This window comes from Festucalex cinctus, chromosome 8 (genome assembly GCF_051991245.1).
Source record: "Festucalex cinctus isolate MCC-2025b chromosome 8, RoL_Fcin_1.0, whole genome shotgun sequence".
NCBI classification, from domain to species: Eukaryota; Metazoa; Chordata; class Actinopteri; order Syngnathiformes; family Syngnathidae; genus Festucalex; species Festucalex cinctus.
Window position 1 is genome coordinate 23,493,761 of NC_135418.1, and position 20,978 is coordinate 23,514,738.

General features: G+C 41.1%; 1 protein-coding gene and 1 long non-coding RNA gene across 4 annotated transcripts in view; one reads left to right on the forward strand and one right to left on the reverse strand.

Annotated features, from left to right (window-relative positions):
* LOC144023337 (uncharacterized) overlaps positions 1-20,978 on the reverse strand; it is an 83,710-nt gene that overhangs the window by 21,356 nt on the left and 41,376 nt on the right. The gene's annotated exons all lie outside the window — the stretch shown is intronic.
* ppp1r16b (protein phosphatase 1, regulatory subunit 16B) overlaps positions 1-20,978 on the forward strand; it is a 48,016-nt gene that overhangs the window by 15,175 nt on the left and 11,863 nt on the right. The window contains exon 3 of the mRNA XM_077528640.1: positions 16,076-16,146. Within this exon, the coding sequence (XP_077384766.1) occupies positions 16,076-16,146 (71 nt within the window). The remainder of the gene's footprint in view (positions 1-16,075; positions 16,147-20,978) is intronic.

Consider the following 20,978-nt stretch of genomic DNA (forward strand, 5'->3'; position numbering starts at 1 on the left):
GTGTAAGGTCAAAGGTCAGAGAAGCCACACTGAAACAGTCCCTCCACACGTTTGGTGTCACCCCTCCGAAAATACCACTTAGCTTGATCGCGCCCACTTGAGCTGCCAGTTAATGAGCTGAATTTGTTCAGCTAGGCCAGTGTTTTATCACCGGGGGAATAATGGAGTTGTCACGCCGAGCACAAACTCTGCCAGTCTTTTAATTAAAATTTCTTTTACGGATTGGCGCGCCCGGCCCGCCCTTCTCTTTAGCTCGTACAGTAAGTGTTTTGCACTTGGCCACAAACAAAAAATATTTTGCATCAACTCGACTATAGCGGGTAGCTTATCTTTGAGATGTGATTTCTCATTTCAGTTCACTTGAACATACAGTAGACTGCAGTGTGACAAATGGAGCCGCTGCACATCCTTTGCTTGAGCAAGCTGTCTTTAAAGTCTGAGAAGGGGATATTCTCACAAAAAAAGCAATCTTGTGAGAAAAAAACACACAAATCATCAGTTACGCTAAGGCTGTCTCATTTTCCCCCTGTGAATAAGGCTCTCATGTAAACTTCGTGAAATGTGAAGCCACCTTTTAATTTATTTGGAACTAATATTAACAACCAAACAACTTTAACCGTCTTTTTTTTTTTTTCCTACTGTTTCCTTTAAAGGAGACATGTGATCCCAGGTTTCTTAATGGCATGTATGTGACATGTTTTTGTTAAAATACAGAATTACTGCATATCCTATTTCTTGTCTTGGTGAAATTAGTGTACAACCTGATTGTTGTGCCAATAGCGAGTATGCACTCTCTTACCATGACAACCAAGAAATTTATTTTGCCCCTAATCTTATCCTAAAAATAAGTCTTAAAGTTTTACATGAACTTGCATGCATCTCTGTCACTGCCATGGCAATCACAAATCACTACATTTTCATATACTTTATGGACCTGACGGATTATTTGTATTTTCAAATGATTTACAAAAAGTCAGTGCATTCTTATTTCTTGATTAAGATGCCACATTATTATTTACTTGCACTCACAAACACGGCACATTTGCCTCAGTATTTCTGAGAAGGGAAGTGAAAACGCTAAACTACTTAAAATGCTGACACAGCTAACCTAAGACCCTATAAATATCCTATACTTTATTAAGATGTTAATTATTACCTATGCTTGAAGTTCAGAAGAACAAGAGAATTGTTGTATGCCACACACGTGACGGGGGAATAGCCCAAAATGTTATTTACTGTAGACTTTAGGTAGCAATTTAGTTGCTTATGTTTTCATTTAACTTAGGACATGCTGATGACCCTCGTAGCTCCTTGCACTTTCTGTTAGAATTTTAAAACACTGATGAACATTTGTGACGTGTTATCCTCCAAAAAAAGGGCAAAAATTAGGGAAAACCCCCAACTTCCCCTCAAAAAATATATACTACACAGGTAAAAAAAAAAATGCAAATCTGCAAGTGCCAAAACACAAGTGTACTGCAAATATCAGCTCCAACTATTGGTTGTGGGCTTCCTTGACTACTACTAATCAATATTGGTCCAGAAAAAAAACATATTGGTCTACCACTATGAAATTCCCCGTTCCTGTTTAAAATGGCACAACCTCCGCAGCATCCTGAAAGTGAGAATTTGAGAGCATTAAAACACCTCATGATGCCATGAGTGTTAATAATAACCCGAATACATTCAACATGCATGTGGCAGAAGATTTCTCGGGTTTGGTGTCTGCCTTGCACTTGTGTACTTGGCACGGCGGCTCCACTGATCTGTTTGCCGCTTGCGTAATGAAGGCGACCATGTGAGCATGACTGAGATGAAAGAAAGAGGCAGGTTGCGGCCTGGGTGGCAGCTGGATGCTCTTCTGGAGCTTTTTGGGAGGTCGACAACCTCGACTTTCGTCGCCCAAGCCCAGACTGAAGGCAGTTAATAATATAGCGTGTCAACGCCTCCATGACACATGAGATTATACATTACGTTGGTTTTTGTGTCTTATGTGGCACGTTTCGGATTGGCAGCATAAACTGACAGATGGGAGGGTACACATTTGATACAAGCTTGACATCCTCAAAATACCGTTTCTGGTACAGAGTACAATCTAAAGTCATAAAAGAATAGACAAATGGGGTGTAAATTTGGCACTTTAGAGGTGCACGCACCGTTCAAAAGGAAAGCCAACAGCGGCCAGTGGATTAATGCCAAGGTTACCTGCATTTAAACCAATGGGCATTAGGTAATAAATGTAGCCAGTGATATACAGTAAATAGACAGTCGAGAAAATTGGATATGCAGTAACCACTACATTGGAATCTGTGGTGTAAATCCAGCCTTAGGAGGCTCCCATAATAGTGTCTACATTATGGATGAGCCTGCTGGCTGTACAGAATCACACTAAAGAGGCTGCTTTGTAAGGGGGTTTCAACTGGAGACATCGAGGTAGGGGGGAGGATGCATCCTCACTTGACACGGATCTTACACTTCCTCTCACAGTTTTTATCTGATAAAACGATCCAAACAACACGAGGGCTGTCTTTCAAAGAGAAATACAGTGGATGCAAGAATAAGGTGCAGAAAACGTAAAAGATGTGGTGACCCACAAGTGAGAGAGACATTCACCAAGAGACCTAAACCTTTAAGGGAGGGGTGGGAGTATGACACGTTTCTGGGTTCCAATTGGATGATGAACATGAACGGGTTGATAGGGAGTAGTTTGCAACAGTTTTGTAGTGGTTGTCGTCTTCTCATTTATCACATCTCTACGAAGTCTGTTTGTCCCCAATGATGGGATAGTTTCATGGAAATTCTATTATTAACTACAACAGAGAGTCCTCACAGTTTACAAAATTACTGATGTATTAAAGGTTAGAAAAAGGCTATCCAATTGTGCATTGGCACAAGAAGGCATGGCCATCATGTGACACCAGAATGAGGCAGGCTCAGTTTTCCATTCACCATAAGTGAATTTCCAACCTCGAGGTTCACAACGTTGCAAATACACATACAGCAACTGCCTTACTGTATTTAAGCCTTGAGACACATACCCAGGTCTGGTTGTTATGCTAGCACATATTGAAGCTTTAAAAAGGATTGTTTTGCCTACCTTGTTGTGAATAGCAACGCAGCTAGTCACAATTTCACCAGCGTGCGTTCACCAGTGACAGCACGCTAATTACACCTCAATACCACTGGCAATTATAACATCCAACTCCATGTTGGAGGAGCCTCAACCTAAAATCCACAGTCCATTTTTAGACGCTCACATTTGCTTTTGGTTCACTGCCCATTTTTTTCTCCCGTCTTCCTACCGTGTCATTAGCATAAAGCGCACGCAAGGAGGAGCGAGTAGATTTTAGGCTCCAGCAAAAGCCGGGTCGGCCTCATGGAAGAAGGAGTCTCGCTTAGTTATTTGTGTGCAAATGAGCTCTCTCAGGAGCTTTTTGTCTTCTTCTTGTGGCTCCCGTCTCGCTGGAGCGGAGCGGCTCCGCTGCCGAGCATATGGCCGCATGCGAGCGGCACTGGAGCAAGGCGTAATGTGATGCAATTAGAACACATCACCGTGCGTGGGACACCTTGCCGCTATTTCTAAATTGAAGATCAATGAATCAATTCAGTGAGATTTGCTTCACGGGATTAGAAAATGCCTCTTTGAATTAATTGGAGTTGTATTGCAGATCAGAATGACGCACACATTGTCTCTCTGTACAAGTATATAATAATACTCATCTTTGATTGACGCTGTGGGATAATTATTAATCATAGGCAGAGAGTGGTAGTAATTGCATCATTCCAAAAAGCTGCATGCAGAAACAATTCAGCATAACACGCACAATTGAACAGCTAATTGACCAGAACTCATTGACAACAACTTATAGACCATTTTCTGTTTGCGTGCTATTGTTGTGGTTGTAGCTTGTTGTGGTGTCGGGCCGCACTGCATCACACGAGTGCTGCTTCTAACATCTTGTTACCATAATTAGAAGCACGAGTGGGGGCAAACTGTACATCAGTAGTGGCTCTACAAAAAGACCCCTGCAGCTGCTGCTGCTGCCTAACACGTTTCTAATGGAATTGGACCAAGACCAAAGGGAAGAGAGGAGCTTGTTATCCGTTTTAATTCTTCTTTCGGCTCTCATAAAAAAAGAGAGCAGCGATTCATGAGCGCAGCGAAGATAGCTACCATTAAAGTGGATGAGCGCCCATATTGTTTATTAGGGTGCAATATAGTCTAAAACGGAGCCTCTTTTTGTGTGTAGTATTGCAATTTTCTTCTCCTCTCTGCTCAGCTGAGTAGTGATCCATGACAAGGAGCCTGTTTACAAAGCCCATTTCACCTTTGAACTTTGGCAACTGTCATGTGAGCTGCTTCTCCAGTGCTACACTGACCTTGTCACACCTGTACACCAACCCCCCTCCCACCGCTACCAAAATAGAATATTGTGACTCAGCAATTTACATGCAAATACTTGATTTATTAACAGAAGTTGCTTAAGATGACACTTTTCTGGGTGAAATTTACAACATTTTGCACCTTTCAATTAGAATGGAGATGAGAATTTTTGAAGTGGTGTACACATGCATACTGATTTTTAACGTCTTAACTAATTAGTTAAATGTATGATATATTATGACCAGGATACTGGTAACACATTATAATGGCTACAAGTAGGATGCATTACTATAGCTATTATATAGACATCCAATAATGATGTATTTTTCTGTCAAGATGAGGAAAAATGCCCAAATATGTCCCAAATGGTTAGTACGTGTTTAATTGGGGTGTCTTCAAAACTTGTAATTTGGTTTTCTGGGCCAAAGCAGAAAATGACACATTTTGCATTTTGCATTGCACGTGTCTTCCTGTCATAATAAGGCTATCTGTTGGCTTATAGAGACGAGTCTCAACAATAGGACTGCAGAATGTAATGAGATGTAATAAAAGAGCTGTATGAAAAATCCTGCCTTCACAAAGATTACAATGCTCAGTTGTGATTCACATTCATATTGTTGTGGAAAGTATGGTGGTATGTTATTTCTATACCTGAGATGTCAGGAAATGCTTCTGACTTCCTCAAAGAGTGGCCATCCCTCTAATTGGTGTCGTGCTCTATTGAGTCATCCACTTAAGACAATTGAGCGCTACTCTACCTCAAATGGACATCTAATTTTTTCCATCTGGAAAAATCAGGGAGTAATTTACCGTTAATTCTACCAGTTCATGGATGCTGTTCTCCACGCATGGACATGAAAGAGTTAACTGCTGAGCCCATTTAAACGGCGAGAACAGCTGAATTTTGGGGCTAATCAAAGGTATTTTAGTAGCAGGTGTGTGCTGAATTGCCAGTTATAAAGGGTGTGCACACTTGTGCAAACCACATTATCTCAGTTATTTTTACTTACGCTCTTCAAAATATTTTACGTTTGTAATTATTATGCACAGATGACTTGACTTGACAGATTATACATCACAATATTGGAGGAAAAAGTAAATTTGCAGATTTACGGAGAAAAAAAAAACTCAGAAACTTGTGACAAATACACGTAGCCTAGTCGGATGTGCGAAGTCACAATTCCCAAGTGTGCAAAATACCTACGGTGGAAGAACACGTGAAATGATACTTTTCGGTTGGGTTTTCAAATAAGAAGATAGTAACTGCTTTAGTAGAGATTAACTATATCATATTAATTTTTTTTCTTGTTAATTCTTGCCACTTTCTTGCGACTTTATAATGTTGCAAATATTCAAGTTTTTTCTTTTAAATTTGTGAGTTTTTTTTTTTTTTCTCGTAATATTAAGCCCCTCTCTAAATGCGCCATGGTAGTATCCTTTGCCATCCTCATGAAATCACCAGACTAAAGATGGGGAGCGTTCAGGCCGTTTGAGTTCCCCTTGTCGAGCGTTTGTCATTGACTTGATGCAATGAACATTATGCCGCAGTTGATTACTGAAGTGTCATTGGGTGCTTGAAGCCACACCGCCACTACTAGGACTTGGAGATAAGATGTATCCTTGCGCCTGTGACATCTATCACACTGTGTCAGGATTATCATCGTCTGAGTACCAGTCTTCGCCTGCAGACTGCTGTGGAACAGAGCAGCCATGTTTTAATTATGCTCTGTCAGCCTCAACACCGACACAACTGTATTTTCAGCTTATTCCTTCGTCTTTTCCCATCATCAGCCCTCTGTGATCAGCTCTTTTTTTTTTTTTATGACTTCTCAGGGCAGCCTCAAGGCCAGCTCAACTATTTTCTTTCTTATTTATTTATTTTTTTAAACCACCCCCTTCCTCTCATGCTTTGTCTCCATAAATTAAGATTCGGGTAAAGACTCCTCCAGACGTTTGCTGCTCTATTGACTGGCACGGCGAGTTTATGTGGCTCGAGCTCAGGCAAGAGCGACTGACTCATTCTGCTCACGAAACATCATTTAGGATTACTGAGACCAGGCTGACGTTTTTGCTTATTCAGTCGCATCATTTAGCAAATGACTGGCCTGTGTAAATGTGACACATCAGTAATGGGCTGTTTATTATACTCGAGCGGTTCACTGATCCCCTCCGTCATTGTGTCCTTCGCTTTTACAGCCGTTTGCACCACTCGTTTTCATTTCCTTCATTTGATTGCGCTCTCATAGAATCAACATTACTATCAATAAGCCAGGATGTTTGTTTGTCAGCAGGATTACGCAAAAACTCTTTTTCGAGTGTCTGACATTTTCCTTCATTTCCTAGTCAAATGACAACATCGGCATACAGGGAATTATTATTTCGTGGCATTTACCGGGAGTCAGACCATTCCGGAAAGTGCGACATGAACAGAAACACAAGCCGTTGCAAAGCAGAAGACATACCCCCGTTGGTAATAAAATACCAGCCAGACACTTTTTTTGTAATGATCAACGTGTACACATCCTGAACAACGTTACAACCAATTAGTTGTGCTCTAATGACTGTCATGGAGAAAGGCTCATGGCTGCATTAATAGTTAAACGATGGACGAAGACAGTAGACTCAGACATCACACCTAGTTAGTGGTGCCATAATGATTGACGTGTAGATTGATCAATAACTGAGAACACAGACAATGAAAGTAGTTCATTCACTGAATGACATCACAGCCACTTAGTGATGCTACAACGATTGAAAATCGGACAGTGACCGACACCGGTACTGTATCCCGACCCTTTAGTCCAGGGGTCCCCAACTGGCGGATCGGGGTCCAGCTCCGGACCCCGAGACCGTTTCATCCGAACCTCCAAGAATATGTACTGGTCGGAAAATATATTCAGTTTTAGCGATAGATGACTTTTAAATAAGCGTGCATGAGAGCAGCTATGCCTGAGCCGGGGTTCGGTAAGCTCGCCAACTTTAATTTGTTTCTCGGTGTACACGCTTTCTCACGACAAACGTGATGAAGTATGGCGTTGTCAAAAGTCAGAAAAGTAGACACTGAAAAGTGAATGGACTGAGGCGTATGCTTTAATTTTACCGGCATCGAGCGCTACGACCACCGTGTAGCTGCCTACGAGTGCTCACTACGTGTGCAGTGGATTTTGGACAAATCCTGTGTGTTTGATTGGAAGCAATGGCAGACATGTTTTTTTGAAGAGAACGAAGGAGAGCAACTTAAGGTCCGCCAAGTTCCCTTGTCATCCACAACAACAAGGATGTGCACTCCCAGATGGACAGCGCCATCCAAAGTGCCTGGTGTATTGCACTCGCTGCGGATCAATTAATCAACTGATGTAAGTGACAATCCTCGCTTTTGGTGCATGTCCGATTCTATCACGGGGAGACTAAAACATTTATAGAGGACATTTTGCACATCACAGCTTGAAAACACATATGAGAGGAAAGGACATATAATTGGCCATAAAGGAAATGCTGAAAGAGGAAAGAAATAATGTGAAAATTGTTGCATCCATAACTAGTGACGGGGACACTTCCTTGAAAGATTTAACAATTGCATATTGGCACAAAAAAAGAAATGAATGAAAAAGATATTTGAATGATAGAATAAAAATAAGTTGAATTATTTAAGAAAGGGAAGCTTTTGTCAACTCATTGAAATGTTTACAATTGAATAAAAGAGCAGAAAGTGAAATTATTGCAACCCCGGACAATTGGGCTGATCGTGTTAGTGGACCTCTTGCCTATTTAGTTCGGGACCCCTGCTTTAGTCTCTCTCTTCCTACTTCCATGGCAACTGAGGTCACCTTGGCCTGGAGCTACTCAGCGGCGGTTCTCATTTTGCATCCTCATGGCTGCCACTTTGGCCTAGGGCTGGAGGATAATCAGACTGATTCTGGGTTTAAAATTTTTTACTTCAATCAGGTGGCGGAGCGTTGTGGGGTGTTGGTGTTGCCAACAGCTACTTCACATCATTGCTCATTTGGTTCCTAGTTACAAAATACAGAAGTCATCCATTTTCTGAACCACTTGCTTCTCACAAGGGTCGCAGGTGGTGCTGGAACCTATCCCAGCTGGCTATGGACAGTAGGCGGGGTAGACCCTGAACTGGTTGCCAACCAATCGCAGGGCACACAGAGACAAACAACCGTCCACACACACAAGCACACCTCGGGACAGTTCGGAGCGCCCAATTAGCCTGCCAAAACACCCGTCAGATTTTTTAAATTGAACAATTTAGCCTTAAATGATTCACCCCCACCTCCACAATAGTCAACGACTAGCCCCTCCTCCCTTCACATAATCCTGAAATAGGATTTTGGATTATCCGCCGAGGATTAGGCCTCACCAAACCAAACCAAACTAAACCAAACCAGAATGCCTCATTAGCGGGACACAAAGCATCAGAAGCACAAAAGGCGACCTGTATTGATTGAAAACGTTCTTTGGAAACCTATTTGGATTTTAAACTTAAATTAGATTTCAAACGATGATGCTGATAGAACTATCAAGTCAATAAAAAAAAAAAAAAAGAACTATCCAGTCAATTTGTCACTCCTAATCTGGATGTTTTTTTTTTTTTTTAATCTTAATATTTAAAGAGCAGATAATTGTTTTGTAGAAGATAAATATTATATCTCAAAGTGGTTTCATTGTTTCTATTTATTTAAGACCGTTTGCGTGAAACCAAATAAATGCCCCTACCCCAAGACAATACACCAATGGACCCTTGTACCACTCACCAGGTGGTACCAGAATTCCACAACCATGGTAGAACTGTATAAGAGCCTACAGGGATGTGACATTCTCCAGTCCAGCCTTATACTGTGAGATAAGCCACTAAAAGCTTTGGCCGGTGCTTGCCTCACATATGTACTTGTCGAGATGGGACTCTCACAGTTCGGGTTGACTCCCCGCTGGCCTAACTTTTCGTTCCTCCCAGTAATCAGAGGGTGTCAGCCATCTTTATGGCTCACAGCTGCACAAGGAGAGACGGCAACTCCAAGAAGAAACAAAACAAACATTTGTCTCCCCGAACTTTATTTAGCACTACTTTTCAATCTCTTCACCGCACATAGATCAAACGCCAGTCTGGACTAGACTTGGAAACAGTACCGTGTCGTGTCAGTTGGCCTGTGTGAAAAAAGGAGATTCATAGTTGGGCTGTGATAAATAAGGGACCATTTGTTTCAATCATCTGAGGGCCATAGTGAACGTACAATATTAAAAAAAATATACAACACTATTATGACATACTGTATGTAGCTGGAGTTGAACAGACTAGTCAACTTGTCAACATAAAGCTGCTCTCTGTAACAATTTGGGCAAACATATCTTTACAATTGCCTTTTTATTTGACCATTTATGCCTAAAACATCTTCTAATTAGTAGATTAACACCTTAGTTGTTCACAATGGGTACTCCCGCAAGTCTCTGGCCAAGACTGGATTAAGGTCCGAATTTCCCGTCCTCAGTCTGCGGACGTGACGTCATGTGCGCATTGTGTACGTGAAGAAGGGTGTTTGCGGTTTCATTTTTCGTCAACAGGTGGCAGTAGAGAAATGTAATTTTCTGTGACGTTGTTGCCTTCGGTTGTGAATAAAAGCTTGCATTGCGGAATCCGTCTTGCCACCTGTTTGAATCCCTTGTTGCGCAATACGAAACACGTTATCAAAGTGGAAAGAGAGCGGGGAATTATTCCACTACACAAAAAGAAACACATCAGAACCCCCTGCTGTGGTGGGCCCAGAATGAGGACAGGTTTCCCATTTGGCCAAATTGTGCAAACTTTACCTGGCTTCCCCAGCAGCAAGAACACAAATCAGGACAATTTTCTTCATGGCACGTGCCGTTATTCAACCTGCATTGCTGTGCTTTTATTCTAACGTGTATGTTTTGTGTAAATTTGATCTATGAGCTGTTCATTGTCATCGATAAAGATGATTGCAAAACACTCTCTTACTGTGATTTCTTCACTCATGCCATCAGCGACTAGATGTTTACTTTCATCACATTAGTGTTGACTTTAAACAAAATGAGCCGTGCCCAATATGAAGAGCACTTTTCCAACATGCTCTAATTCCTTAAAAACAAACAAACAAAACAATCACATACCCAGATCTCTACATTTTACAAATGACATTTATCCTGGTTCAGTTTCAACTTGCTGAACAAAAGTTTGTGGAGATTGCACACAACATTCAAAAATCTTCAGTCTCAAGAGCACTTCATTGAGTGTTTGGCAACTCGCGAAAATAAAATCCCATATCCACACAGATAATAACGTCTGGGAATTGCCGGCGTCTGCGACATTTCCTGAAGGATTTGCCCGCTAATGACACCATCGGCGTTACCTGTCTAGAATGAAGCAATCGCCCGTAGCGATCTGTTATGTTTATTCTATTTCGTAGCGACCCCGTACATCGTCGTGTCCTGCAGCGGCGTAGCGTACAATTAACGAACCCTCAATAGGTCATCATGTGCAGGAAGGATAATTATAACGTGTGGCAGAATGCTAATTATATTGCCGCTCTTCTCCCCAAACGTCCTACTAAAACCAATGTCATTTCCATGCTACTTATGGATGTGGCCTACTTTCTGTGTAGCGTAGAGACGATGAAGGCGAATACCTCACTGTGAGTAACACATTCTGATGAACTCCTGTGGCACAAAAAAATAAATAAATACCTTGCTTGTGGTAAATTATGCGTACTATGAGCGGCTCTGGAGCAATGTAATAATGAGCATACAATATTTATCCGAATGCCTCCAAGATTTTTTTATTTTCCATAAAAAGAATTCTGGAAATCTCACTTGTCTTGTCAGCTGGGATAGGCCTCAGCTCACCTGCAATGCTAATGACAAAAAAAAATGCTTGTAGAAAATAGATGGATAGACGACACTCGTCATGATTGTCAGACCTATTTCGTAAATATACAACCGCGCGGTAAAAATACTGTCATGGATTTTTACAGCGTGTCGCTCCCTCAGAGGGATTATAAACCACAGTGACATTTTAGTCATATCACATAAAGCATATCAAGCGTATCTCAACAGCGCCGTTTAAGCGCGTGTGATAGAAGCGGACTCCGTGGCAGATGTTATTGCCGCACAACAAAGATTTACCGCTTCAATATCACAATGTGAACTTCTGGGTGGAAAATCGTCGATTCCCTGTTTCGCCTATTCGGATTACGTGTGTTAGCCGGCTCTAACTTAGCCTGCCGCTCGATGCCTGAGAAGCGAGAGCCCTCGGGAGCCATGCTGTGATTCAGCATCCATCCATGCAATAAAGCGTCCACTGCTCCCATCCCACCAACAAAATGTATTACTGCTCGATGACAAGAGTACTCTTTCATGTTAAGTCACCTCAAGTTGATGAGACAGCTTGGAATAGAGCTGGCCCTCAAGAGAAAATTAGATGAAATTGCATCACGAGTAGTGCTGTCACTATGGAATATTTTTAGAATCTATCGATTATTCACAATTACTGTTGATATGCTGACATAATAGGATCTGGACAATTTTAAATTAAAAAAATGGTTCCAAACGGTTACTCGATTATTAACTCATTTGCACCCAAAAACGTATAAATATGTTCTATTTTAAATGTATTAAGTGTCCCAAAGATGTATTTATACGTTTTTTTTAATGTATTTTTTAACGCTAGAACATACAGAAGGCTTTGATGCAGCCTCCCAAACACAGTGAATGGGTGAAAAAAAATGGTAGTAAATTACAAAAACGGTCAGAAGGTGGCAGCAGAGTATAAGAGATCAACCATGGCTAGATTAAAAAGCTGATTTCCCCACAGTTCTAAGCAGATTTGTGAATGATGATGAAACTTGGTAAATTTTCATGCAAATTGCTGCAAAACGGAAGCTGATATAAATATCCTTTTCTCTTGATGAAAGAAAAGACTCTAATCTTCCTTTTGGTAGGTTCCATATTTTTATAGCAATCGAACACAATCTGCTGTGGGCCTTGCAAAATCAGTCAAAATCCAGTAAAAGAGCCGGGAGCGAATGGGGTTGCTTCAGTGAAAATGGCTGCGAGTGAAAGAGTGAAAATAGTTGTTGATTAATTTGACAATCGATTACTCGATTAATTTCGACAGCTCATTCACGAGCCAGTAAAGATCAACAGTTTGGATTTTCAGGCACTTCTCCATAGATTTTTTTTCAATTAGGTTGTAGGTTACATGGTGGGAAAAGTTTTGAAATGATTCATCTTGATCTTTTTTTTAATATCACAAAAACCAGGCAGAGTGTGTAGATTTTCTTTTATTTTTATATCCACTGAAAGTACACTATGGCGATGAAGCGTTTTAATAAGTGTTATGACTCGGGGGCCCGCAGTGGCGCCCGCATTATTGCCTTTGAACTATGTCTTGGCCCACTTGGGACGGTCCTATCGCTAACGTTAGCAGTATTGACAGCGTGCCCCCGTCGAGATAACAGGAAGGAAGGGTGCGCTCCTTTTCCTGTGCCCTTGTTTGTTGACATATCTTTTTTATCTTTTGGGAAGCATCTTGTCCAGTTCCCCTGCGGCTTGGAATTCACCAAGCCCGCCCAGGAAGTCGTGTGCGAGATGTGTGCGGTGATTGCTTGCGACGGCAGATAATCGCCATGGTGACCCTCCCATATAATGGATTGCTTTTTAAAGACGTGTGTGTGTGTTGTGTTTGCTCATTCTCAAGGCGCGGCGGCACAGACTGATGGAGCCAAGTCATCCTTACTTAAGAAACGTATATTTTATAAAGGGGACATCATTTGGAAAGTTGACTTTTTAATGGCTTGTATGCAAATAATTGGGTCTCTGGAGAGCCGACTCAACCATCAAGTAAGAGATAAAACAACCAAATAAATCATAAAACACACACAAAGCCAAAGAAAAAGCAAAATACATCATCGTGCACTGGGCTCACTTTGTTTTAACGTCTCATTTTGTAAAACCATTTTTGTCTTAATGCCATAAGCCACAATTTCAATTCTATTGAGGTTGTTTAGTTGCTCGTATCTTTTTTTTTTTTTTTTTTAATTACTAACAATGATTTCCAAGTCGCACTCTTAATTTTAAGGCTGAGTATCGATTCTAATTTCTTCAATCGATTCAATTTCGATTCACAAGAGTTTACGATTCAATTCACTTCACTTTATTCCGATATTGATTAAGTATGGAATATAAAGTCTCCTTAAATATCAAGGACATGATAAAAACTCCACACACATTAAATTCCAAATTAAATTTTGCAGAGGAAATAACCGGTTAAATGATTTAGTGTTATAAACACACAAACATTGGCATCAGCAAGGATGAGATAAAAATATTTTCATAATTCAAATTTAATAATTGTTAAATACAAATTAAAAAAAAGATTCTAATTGTTTTAAAGTGCAATAAGTCAGTTTTTTCATAAATGAAAGAAAACACTTAAATTCATGTGAAAAGTAAATGTAAAATACAAAAAAACTTGGCCTTTAAAATGACATTTTCTTATAAATTATGGGAAAAATAAATATTCATATAATTGATTCATGGTCTTATGAATCAATATCAGGCTCGTTAAGGAAACTCGATTCGTTATCGATTATTTGAATTTTTTTAAACCAGCCCTAATTACTTCCTATGATTTTGTGTGTTACTATGACCTGAATGTTCCATCTTGATTCCCATTGATCATTAATGAGAGTCTCCGTGTGTTTGTTGCTGTTGTGATGCTTTGAACGCAGGCTCCCGCCTCCTTTCAATTAATACAGAGCAGCGTGTGGATATGTGTGTGTGTGACAGACCTTGTCCTTGGCCATATTTTCAGTAGACATGACAGACTGACTCTGTCACACTAGTTCCAATGCAGCTGACTACCAAGCAGAACATAGTGGAATAGTTCCACAACATTACATACATAGAGTCCCATTGGAAACGCACGAAGCAGAAAAATCCGAAATAAATGTAAAATTGGAGTATCTTTCTGCGGGACGACATTGTGCTAAAAAGTAATGGGAGTTTTTAAAAAAAAAAAAATTTATGAGCTGTTCTAAACAGACTGGAACACTTGTAGAAAAAAAAGACGCCAGCTCCTCTTAAAGTAAATGCATCCTCAGGCAAAGTCATCTATTTTTACGCTGTGCATAAAGCCAAAGTCACTTATATCCCAGAGAACATACTCAGTGATTTTCCTCCTTCATGAATGTAGATGAACACCGCTAAAAGCTCAAGAAAACCGCATCAAGTCAAGAAGAATACATCACATCAGATAATATGAAGCAGCGACGTGTACAAAATGTTTGACATTGGTTTTAACAGTTCTCTGGCTCGAAATGTAGACAATAGTCTCTCTGTTATTGCCGTGGCAACCATAGATCAACTTAAGTGGTCAGTAATAGCGCGGAGCAGCCAAGACATCTCCCTTGTTAGTGGTGCAACGCTTGTCCAAAGTTTGCTGTACAACTAAGATGTTTATTTAAACACGTTACAGTTACTTTAGGCTTGAGCACATTAGATTGACTTATTCAACCTCTAACCATATCTTCTTTGTTCAATAACAAAACAAAACACTCAAGTCCCTCGCATGTCTCATTCTTTGGCCTGTTGTTTTATTTTTGTTTAGTAAATCTAGACAGATGGCACCCACTAACCATCACTTCCTTGCTCAGGTTTACCTAAGTTCAAATTGCTGATTTATTTTCTGTGTGTGTATTAGTAGAGGCGGAGTTGATCTGTTTTGGCCACCAGACCGGCAGACACTATAATCCTATGTGTCATTACATCACCCCCCCAAACAATAAGCCCCACCCTCAGTTGTGAGTAAACCCTTTTTAACTCATTCACTCGCAGCCATTTTCACTGAAGCAACCCCCTTCGCTCTCGGCTGTTTTACTGGATTTTGATTGATTTTGCAAGGCCCACCGAATATTGTGTTCTATTGCTATAAAAACAACCTACCAAAAGAAAGATTAAAGTCTCTTCTTTCATCAGGAAAACAACAACAACTATATTTCTATCTGTTTCCGTTTTGCAGCAAATGGCATTAGAATATAGCTTCATCATTACTCCCAAATCTTTTTGTGGAAAAGAGCCTTTTGCAACATGGCCCTGGTTGATCTCTTATACTCTGCTGCCATCTGCTGGCTGCTTTTGTAATAATTACCATTGCTTCAATCATTCTCTTCAGTTCAGAGGCTGTATCAAAGCCTTCTGTATGCACTAGCATAATTTTTTTTTTTAAAGTAAAAAAATAAATAAAAATCAAGACATATAAATACGTTTTGGGAGCATGTAAGGCAGTATAAAAAATAGAACGTATGTATATGTTTTTGGGAGCAAATGAGTTAAAAGTATAGGCAGCATAGCAACATACATCCACGGTCATGTACATTTCGGCATAACACGGCAAACTGAAAAGAAGTGGCTTATTTCGTGAGCACACAGCCAATATTTCAGCATATACATTTGTAGACTTTGGGTCAAAAATAAACAAAATCATCCAGCAACATGATTTCCAATTCTGTTCATCTATAACCACCATATATTTCATTATTGTATGAGCAAGAACTTTAAATCTGCAGAGGCGAGCACATTAATTCAAGCCAATGGAAAGATATACCTTAATAGCAATATTTCCCAGCTGTCAGCTCTCATTAATCATTTCCTCTGTCTGTTTTCCACCAGTGCGCTACCTGCTCAAGAATAATGTGAGCCCAGACCTCTGCAACGAAGACGGCCTCACTGCACTTCATCAGGTGAGACCAAGTCTTTTTTAAAAATGGTTATAGCAAGCCTCATTTGTGTCATTTGATGCTATAAGGCAAAGTGAAACTAATTTCTCTTTTAATTATTGTAACATCTTATCCAACACTTTACTATTTCTGCAGAAGACACTTTTTTTATTGTTGGTTGCAAGTATTTTCTGGCCAGCTCATTTCTGTACATATATCCTGTTTGGAAAGTTCTAAATTGCTCTCATTTCAGAGTAAATTGCCATAGCAAAGCACGTAAAGTCAGTTCATTTGTTGCAGGCACAATAAAACCTTAATTAGCTTTCAGCTGAGTGTACTTTTTTTTTTTTTTTTTTTTTTAAATTGAGCTGCATTAGTCGAATTAAACTATGTCAAAACGCTAAGTCAGGGGGTGGGCAAGCAAATGTTATTGTTTAAATAAATTAATTAACCAAACATTTAATGAGAAATTTAAAAAATAAATATATCAATTTTACCAATTTTATGAAAAAAAAAAAAAAATCCTGTTAAATAAATGCAACAAATATTTGAAGACTGACTTGACTCCATGTTGATGATGAAACGCTGGGAAATCAAATCCTATTTTGACTTGCAGGCATTGTGCAGAATGAAATAGATATGAAAGATGTTATTTCATTTTGAGGAAATGATTTCAACACACCGTGTTGGAAAAGGAAATTGAAAGGCGAACAGCTGCTTTCACTCGTTAACGGAGCCATTACTGGCGCTAATACGTGGCTAATATACATTCAGATTGCTCCGTCAAATGTATCGCCTCGTTTAATCACAAATCAACCCAACTCTGTTTACAGTCATCGACTAATTGTCCTTTAGTGTGATTATTAAAATTGACTTTATGATGTAAGGCTTCCAATCGAGTTGCGGGAGCAATGGGATTTGACTGCACGGTTTAATAGATTCCCCCCCCCCAAAAAAATAGAGGCACACCTGAAGAAAAAACACCATGTTCTTCAGTTGAGTTGTCTTGAGCGCAACAGTGCACAGCGTGTGGCGCACTCTCCCCGCAGTACTTACAATGCGACGAGCCACTTAGGGAGACGTCGGCGGGCGGCACGGCAGAGCAGAGGCAGCCTTTTCATGCCGATTCAAACGGGGCAAGCAGAAAGCACGGGCGCAACGAGGGGGTGCTTGAAGGCAAATATTTGCAGCCATATGCATGGGCGGATGGGGGATAGCGGGCGGGCGCCTGTCGTGCCTGAGAATACCGACAAGCTCATCTTCACCTCGAAGAAGAACATGAAACATGAGCGGGTGTTTCCAGGTTTACTCCAGCTGAGGTTTATAGCCAAACTATTATTTGAGTAAGAACGGAAACTCCTGGAAAATTGACTTTGTAATGTCTTGTTATGTCTGGAGTGCCTGCCGACCCATCAAGTGTGAAATTAAACAACCAAGTTGCCAGTGCATTTTTTTGTCTGACTTTCTGAAAATGTGACTTTGAGCAGGAATTATATCCATCCATCCATTTTCTTGACCGCTTATTCCTCACAAGGGTCGCGGGGGGTGCTGGAGCCTATCTCAGCTGGCTCTGGGCAGTAGGCGGGGGACACCCAGGGCTGGTTGCCAATCGCAGGGCACACAGCACACAAGCACACCAAGGGACAATTCGGAGCGCCCAATTAACCTGCCTTGCAAGTCTTTGGAATGTGGGAGGAGACCGGAGTACCCGGAGAAGACCCACGCAGGCACAGGGAGAACAAGGAACTATATAAATATGTCAATAAACAATACATAAAAATAAATAATTAATATAAGCTTCAAAGCGGGCGGCACGGTGGACGAGTGGTTAGCACGTCCTCCTCCCAGTACTGAGGCCTCGGGTTCAAGTCCAGGCTCCGGCCTTCCTGGGTGGAGTTTGCAACTTTGCATGTTCTCCCTGTGCCTGCGTGCGATAGGCTCCAGCAACCCCCGCGACCCTTGTGAGGAGCAAGCGCTTCAGAAAATGGATGGATATAAGCTTCAAAGACTTGCTCAAGGACACTTTGGCAGCAGACTGTCAGTCAGGATTCACACCGATAACAGCAGCATGTTGTGCCGGTGTTCCCAATCTTGTGACCAGTAGTGAGCGTATGAATGTAGGTCGTGTAACCTATTTGAATAAATACAAAAGTGATGGATGGAAAGTATAATATCCATTTTGATTTTATTTCATCACTTTCTTTTTGTCTATCTCCATTTGGGCCTCGCGGCTATTTTTTTTAGTTTTTATTTTTTGCTTCATCTAGCACACGCGGTTTCCTCTCAGAAGCTCCAGATGAATACTCTCGCGCCCACTGAGAGGCACCGAGACAAACTGCAAAGAACTCTATCAGTCACCTCCGGCGTGCTTGCTGTTTTTTTTTTTTTTGCATGAGATGAGCCAAAAAACATCACATTGACCTTTAGGCGTTAAAATAAATGTGTGCGTACGTCCATGCACATGCGGATACCATCATTTTTTATTTGGATCGATCAGTCTGCACATTTTTCTCCAAGACTAGACTCGTTCACTTTGTGATTGAACAAACACGCATGAACTGGACACGTGGACATCATGAAGCGGTATATACGAGAAAACTAGTGACCTCTTTGTTTTGTCATACCGTTATGGTCCGGTGGAATTAAAGGTGTGCGCACATACACCGTGAATGAAGTGGCGTCGATGTCACATCCATCTCAGCAATGCTTTAGCTTTTACCTCGCTGACATGAGGTATTCATAAATATATGGCTTCCATGGCCACACGCATGCACACACGTTATAGTACTAACGTTCGTCGACATGCCTGTAATGTACGGTATTCTCATCCCACCACCATGACCATTAACCTGCTAGCTGTTCTTTGACAATAGCCCATTTGGCACTTCCTGTTCAAGTTGGGATTTTTCTCCCCCATTAAAAAAACAAACACACATGAGATTAGCATATTCATACTTGGTCTGATGGCCATAACATACGATGAGTAATTCCAGCATGCTGAAATGTAAACCAACTCAACACCCTCCTTCACTGACACCCACGTCACTCACCAGGTCAGGCCCCACCTTTTAAAGCCATACACACCCAGAGTCACAGATAATAGTACAACAGTGAGGATAGGGACCCCAAGTGGACAAAAATATCACCTGCACCTCACATGCACGTTAGTTTCATATTGCAAAAATACTCGATCGAAGTGATAATCAGTAGAAAACTCGATTGTGAAATTCGCTACTGTAGTCTTAATGTCTGCTGAAAGACAATTAACCAATTAGCTAACCAGTCAATTCTTTCAAGACATTCTTGACAACGTATACGTTAACAGTTTAGGCGCAGGTGGCATGAGATTAATTTGATGCCCGTGACTTTTTAACCTAAACTCAGCTGGGATGAACGGAATAAGCAGCACAGAAATATTGATGATGTTGTGAAACACACACCGAGTTGCCTGCTGGAGTGTCATTAACTAACATTTACTTCAATGATTTTGCTGCTTAAATATGTATGAGAAGTGCACAGAAGATCTAAGACGGGCGCTTTAATGATCATCAATGATTTTTATTTAACCATGAGATGACATTTTGGTGTGCCTCTACAGTTTATTCAGCAGCGTTTGATGAATTTGAGGGCCAGGGAATCGTACTTGGTAAATGGAGGGTCATTCACCAGCTTGCCACCCCAAATTTGCTGCACCGAAGTCCGCTACATGAACCGCTAAACTACCACTGACCATCTCCAAGCCAATCATCTTCGATACTGCTTGTTATAGTGACTTTGGGCATTCACAATCACACTCACATTCACATGAGTGAAGGGGGGTACAACCTGGACACTCGTCACTTAAAAAAATATTCGAGTTGTGGATGACTGGAGCCTCTCCTAGCTGTCTTTTGGTGAGAGAAGCGGAATACCACCTGGACTGGTAGCCAGTACCTTTAAATTTAAGCGAGTCCCCTTTTAAAAGGTTAACCTCCGACTCAGCACAAGCTCCGGGTAGATCACAAACTACAATACGACCCTGCCCTGCACCCACATCATTTGTCATTCAGTTCATTCTTGCAGGTGCGTCGTAAAAGTGAGAAGAATAACACGCAACAGTGGTTCACACAGTCCACAAATCACGACTGACCGTCCCCTCTGACACCTTTTCCCCACTCCTCACTCTTTTCAGCTCAAACTTCTCTCGCTTCCAATCTTTAATTGCAGCCTCGCTCAGTGGACCAATGCAAGCATACTTCTCCTAACCTCACTGAAGAATCCCAGCCAGACGGTTTTCCATGCTTAAACTGGGCCATTTGTCACAGCCCACACATACTCCCATTGCAGAGGATTTTATGAAAAGTGCACAGGGGTGGTCTTAACGCGACGTAAATGGCCAGGGCCTTAGTGGAGTCAAATGTGGAGAAAAAGATTAGCTTAGCAGGCGGCTAGCAGGTGGGTGGAGTGCTGTACTGTACGTGGGTTTGTGCAGGAGGCTAAGCAGATTATCTTGGCTGTAAATTAGTGTGTAGGTTTGCATTTAAGGCATCTGCCACTGCCGCGGGCTGCTGGAAGCTGGAGATGTGAGATAATCCGCGCCGTCTTTTTACAAGAAGGAGCGGCGTAGCTGTGTCGATTCTTTGAGGCACATCTCTGTTTGATCAGTCTTTTATTTTGACTGATACCAGGAAGTAGATGACGCTCACTACAGCCTGCACAACTGCTAATTCCACTTTTGTGTTGATTTGGGTGAAAAGGGACATGCACACCCATGTGAATAATAAATACAGTAGGTGGAATTCAGATGATTGTATGAAATGTTAATGGTGGGAAAAAAAAGACTAAAAGTTGCACTATTTAGGACCATTCAGCAGTAG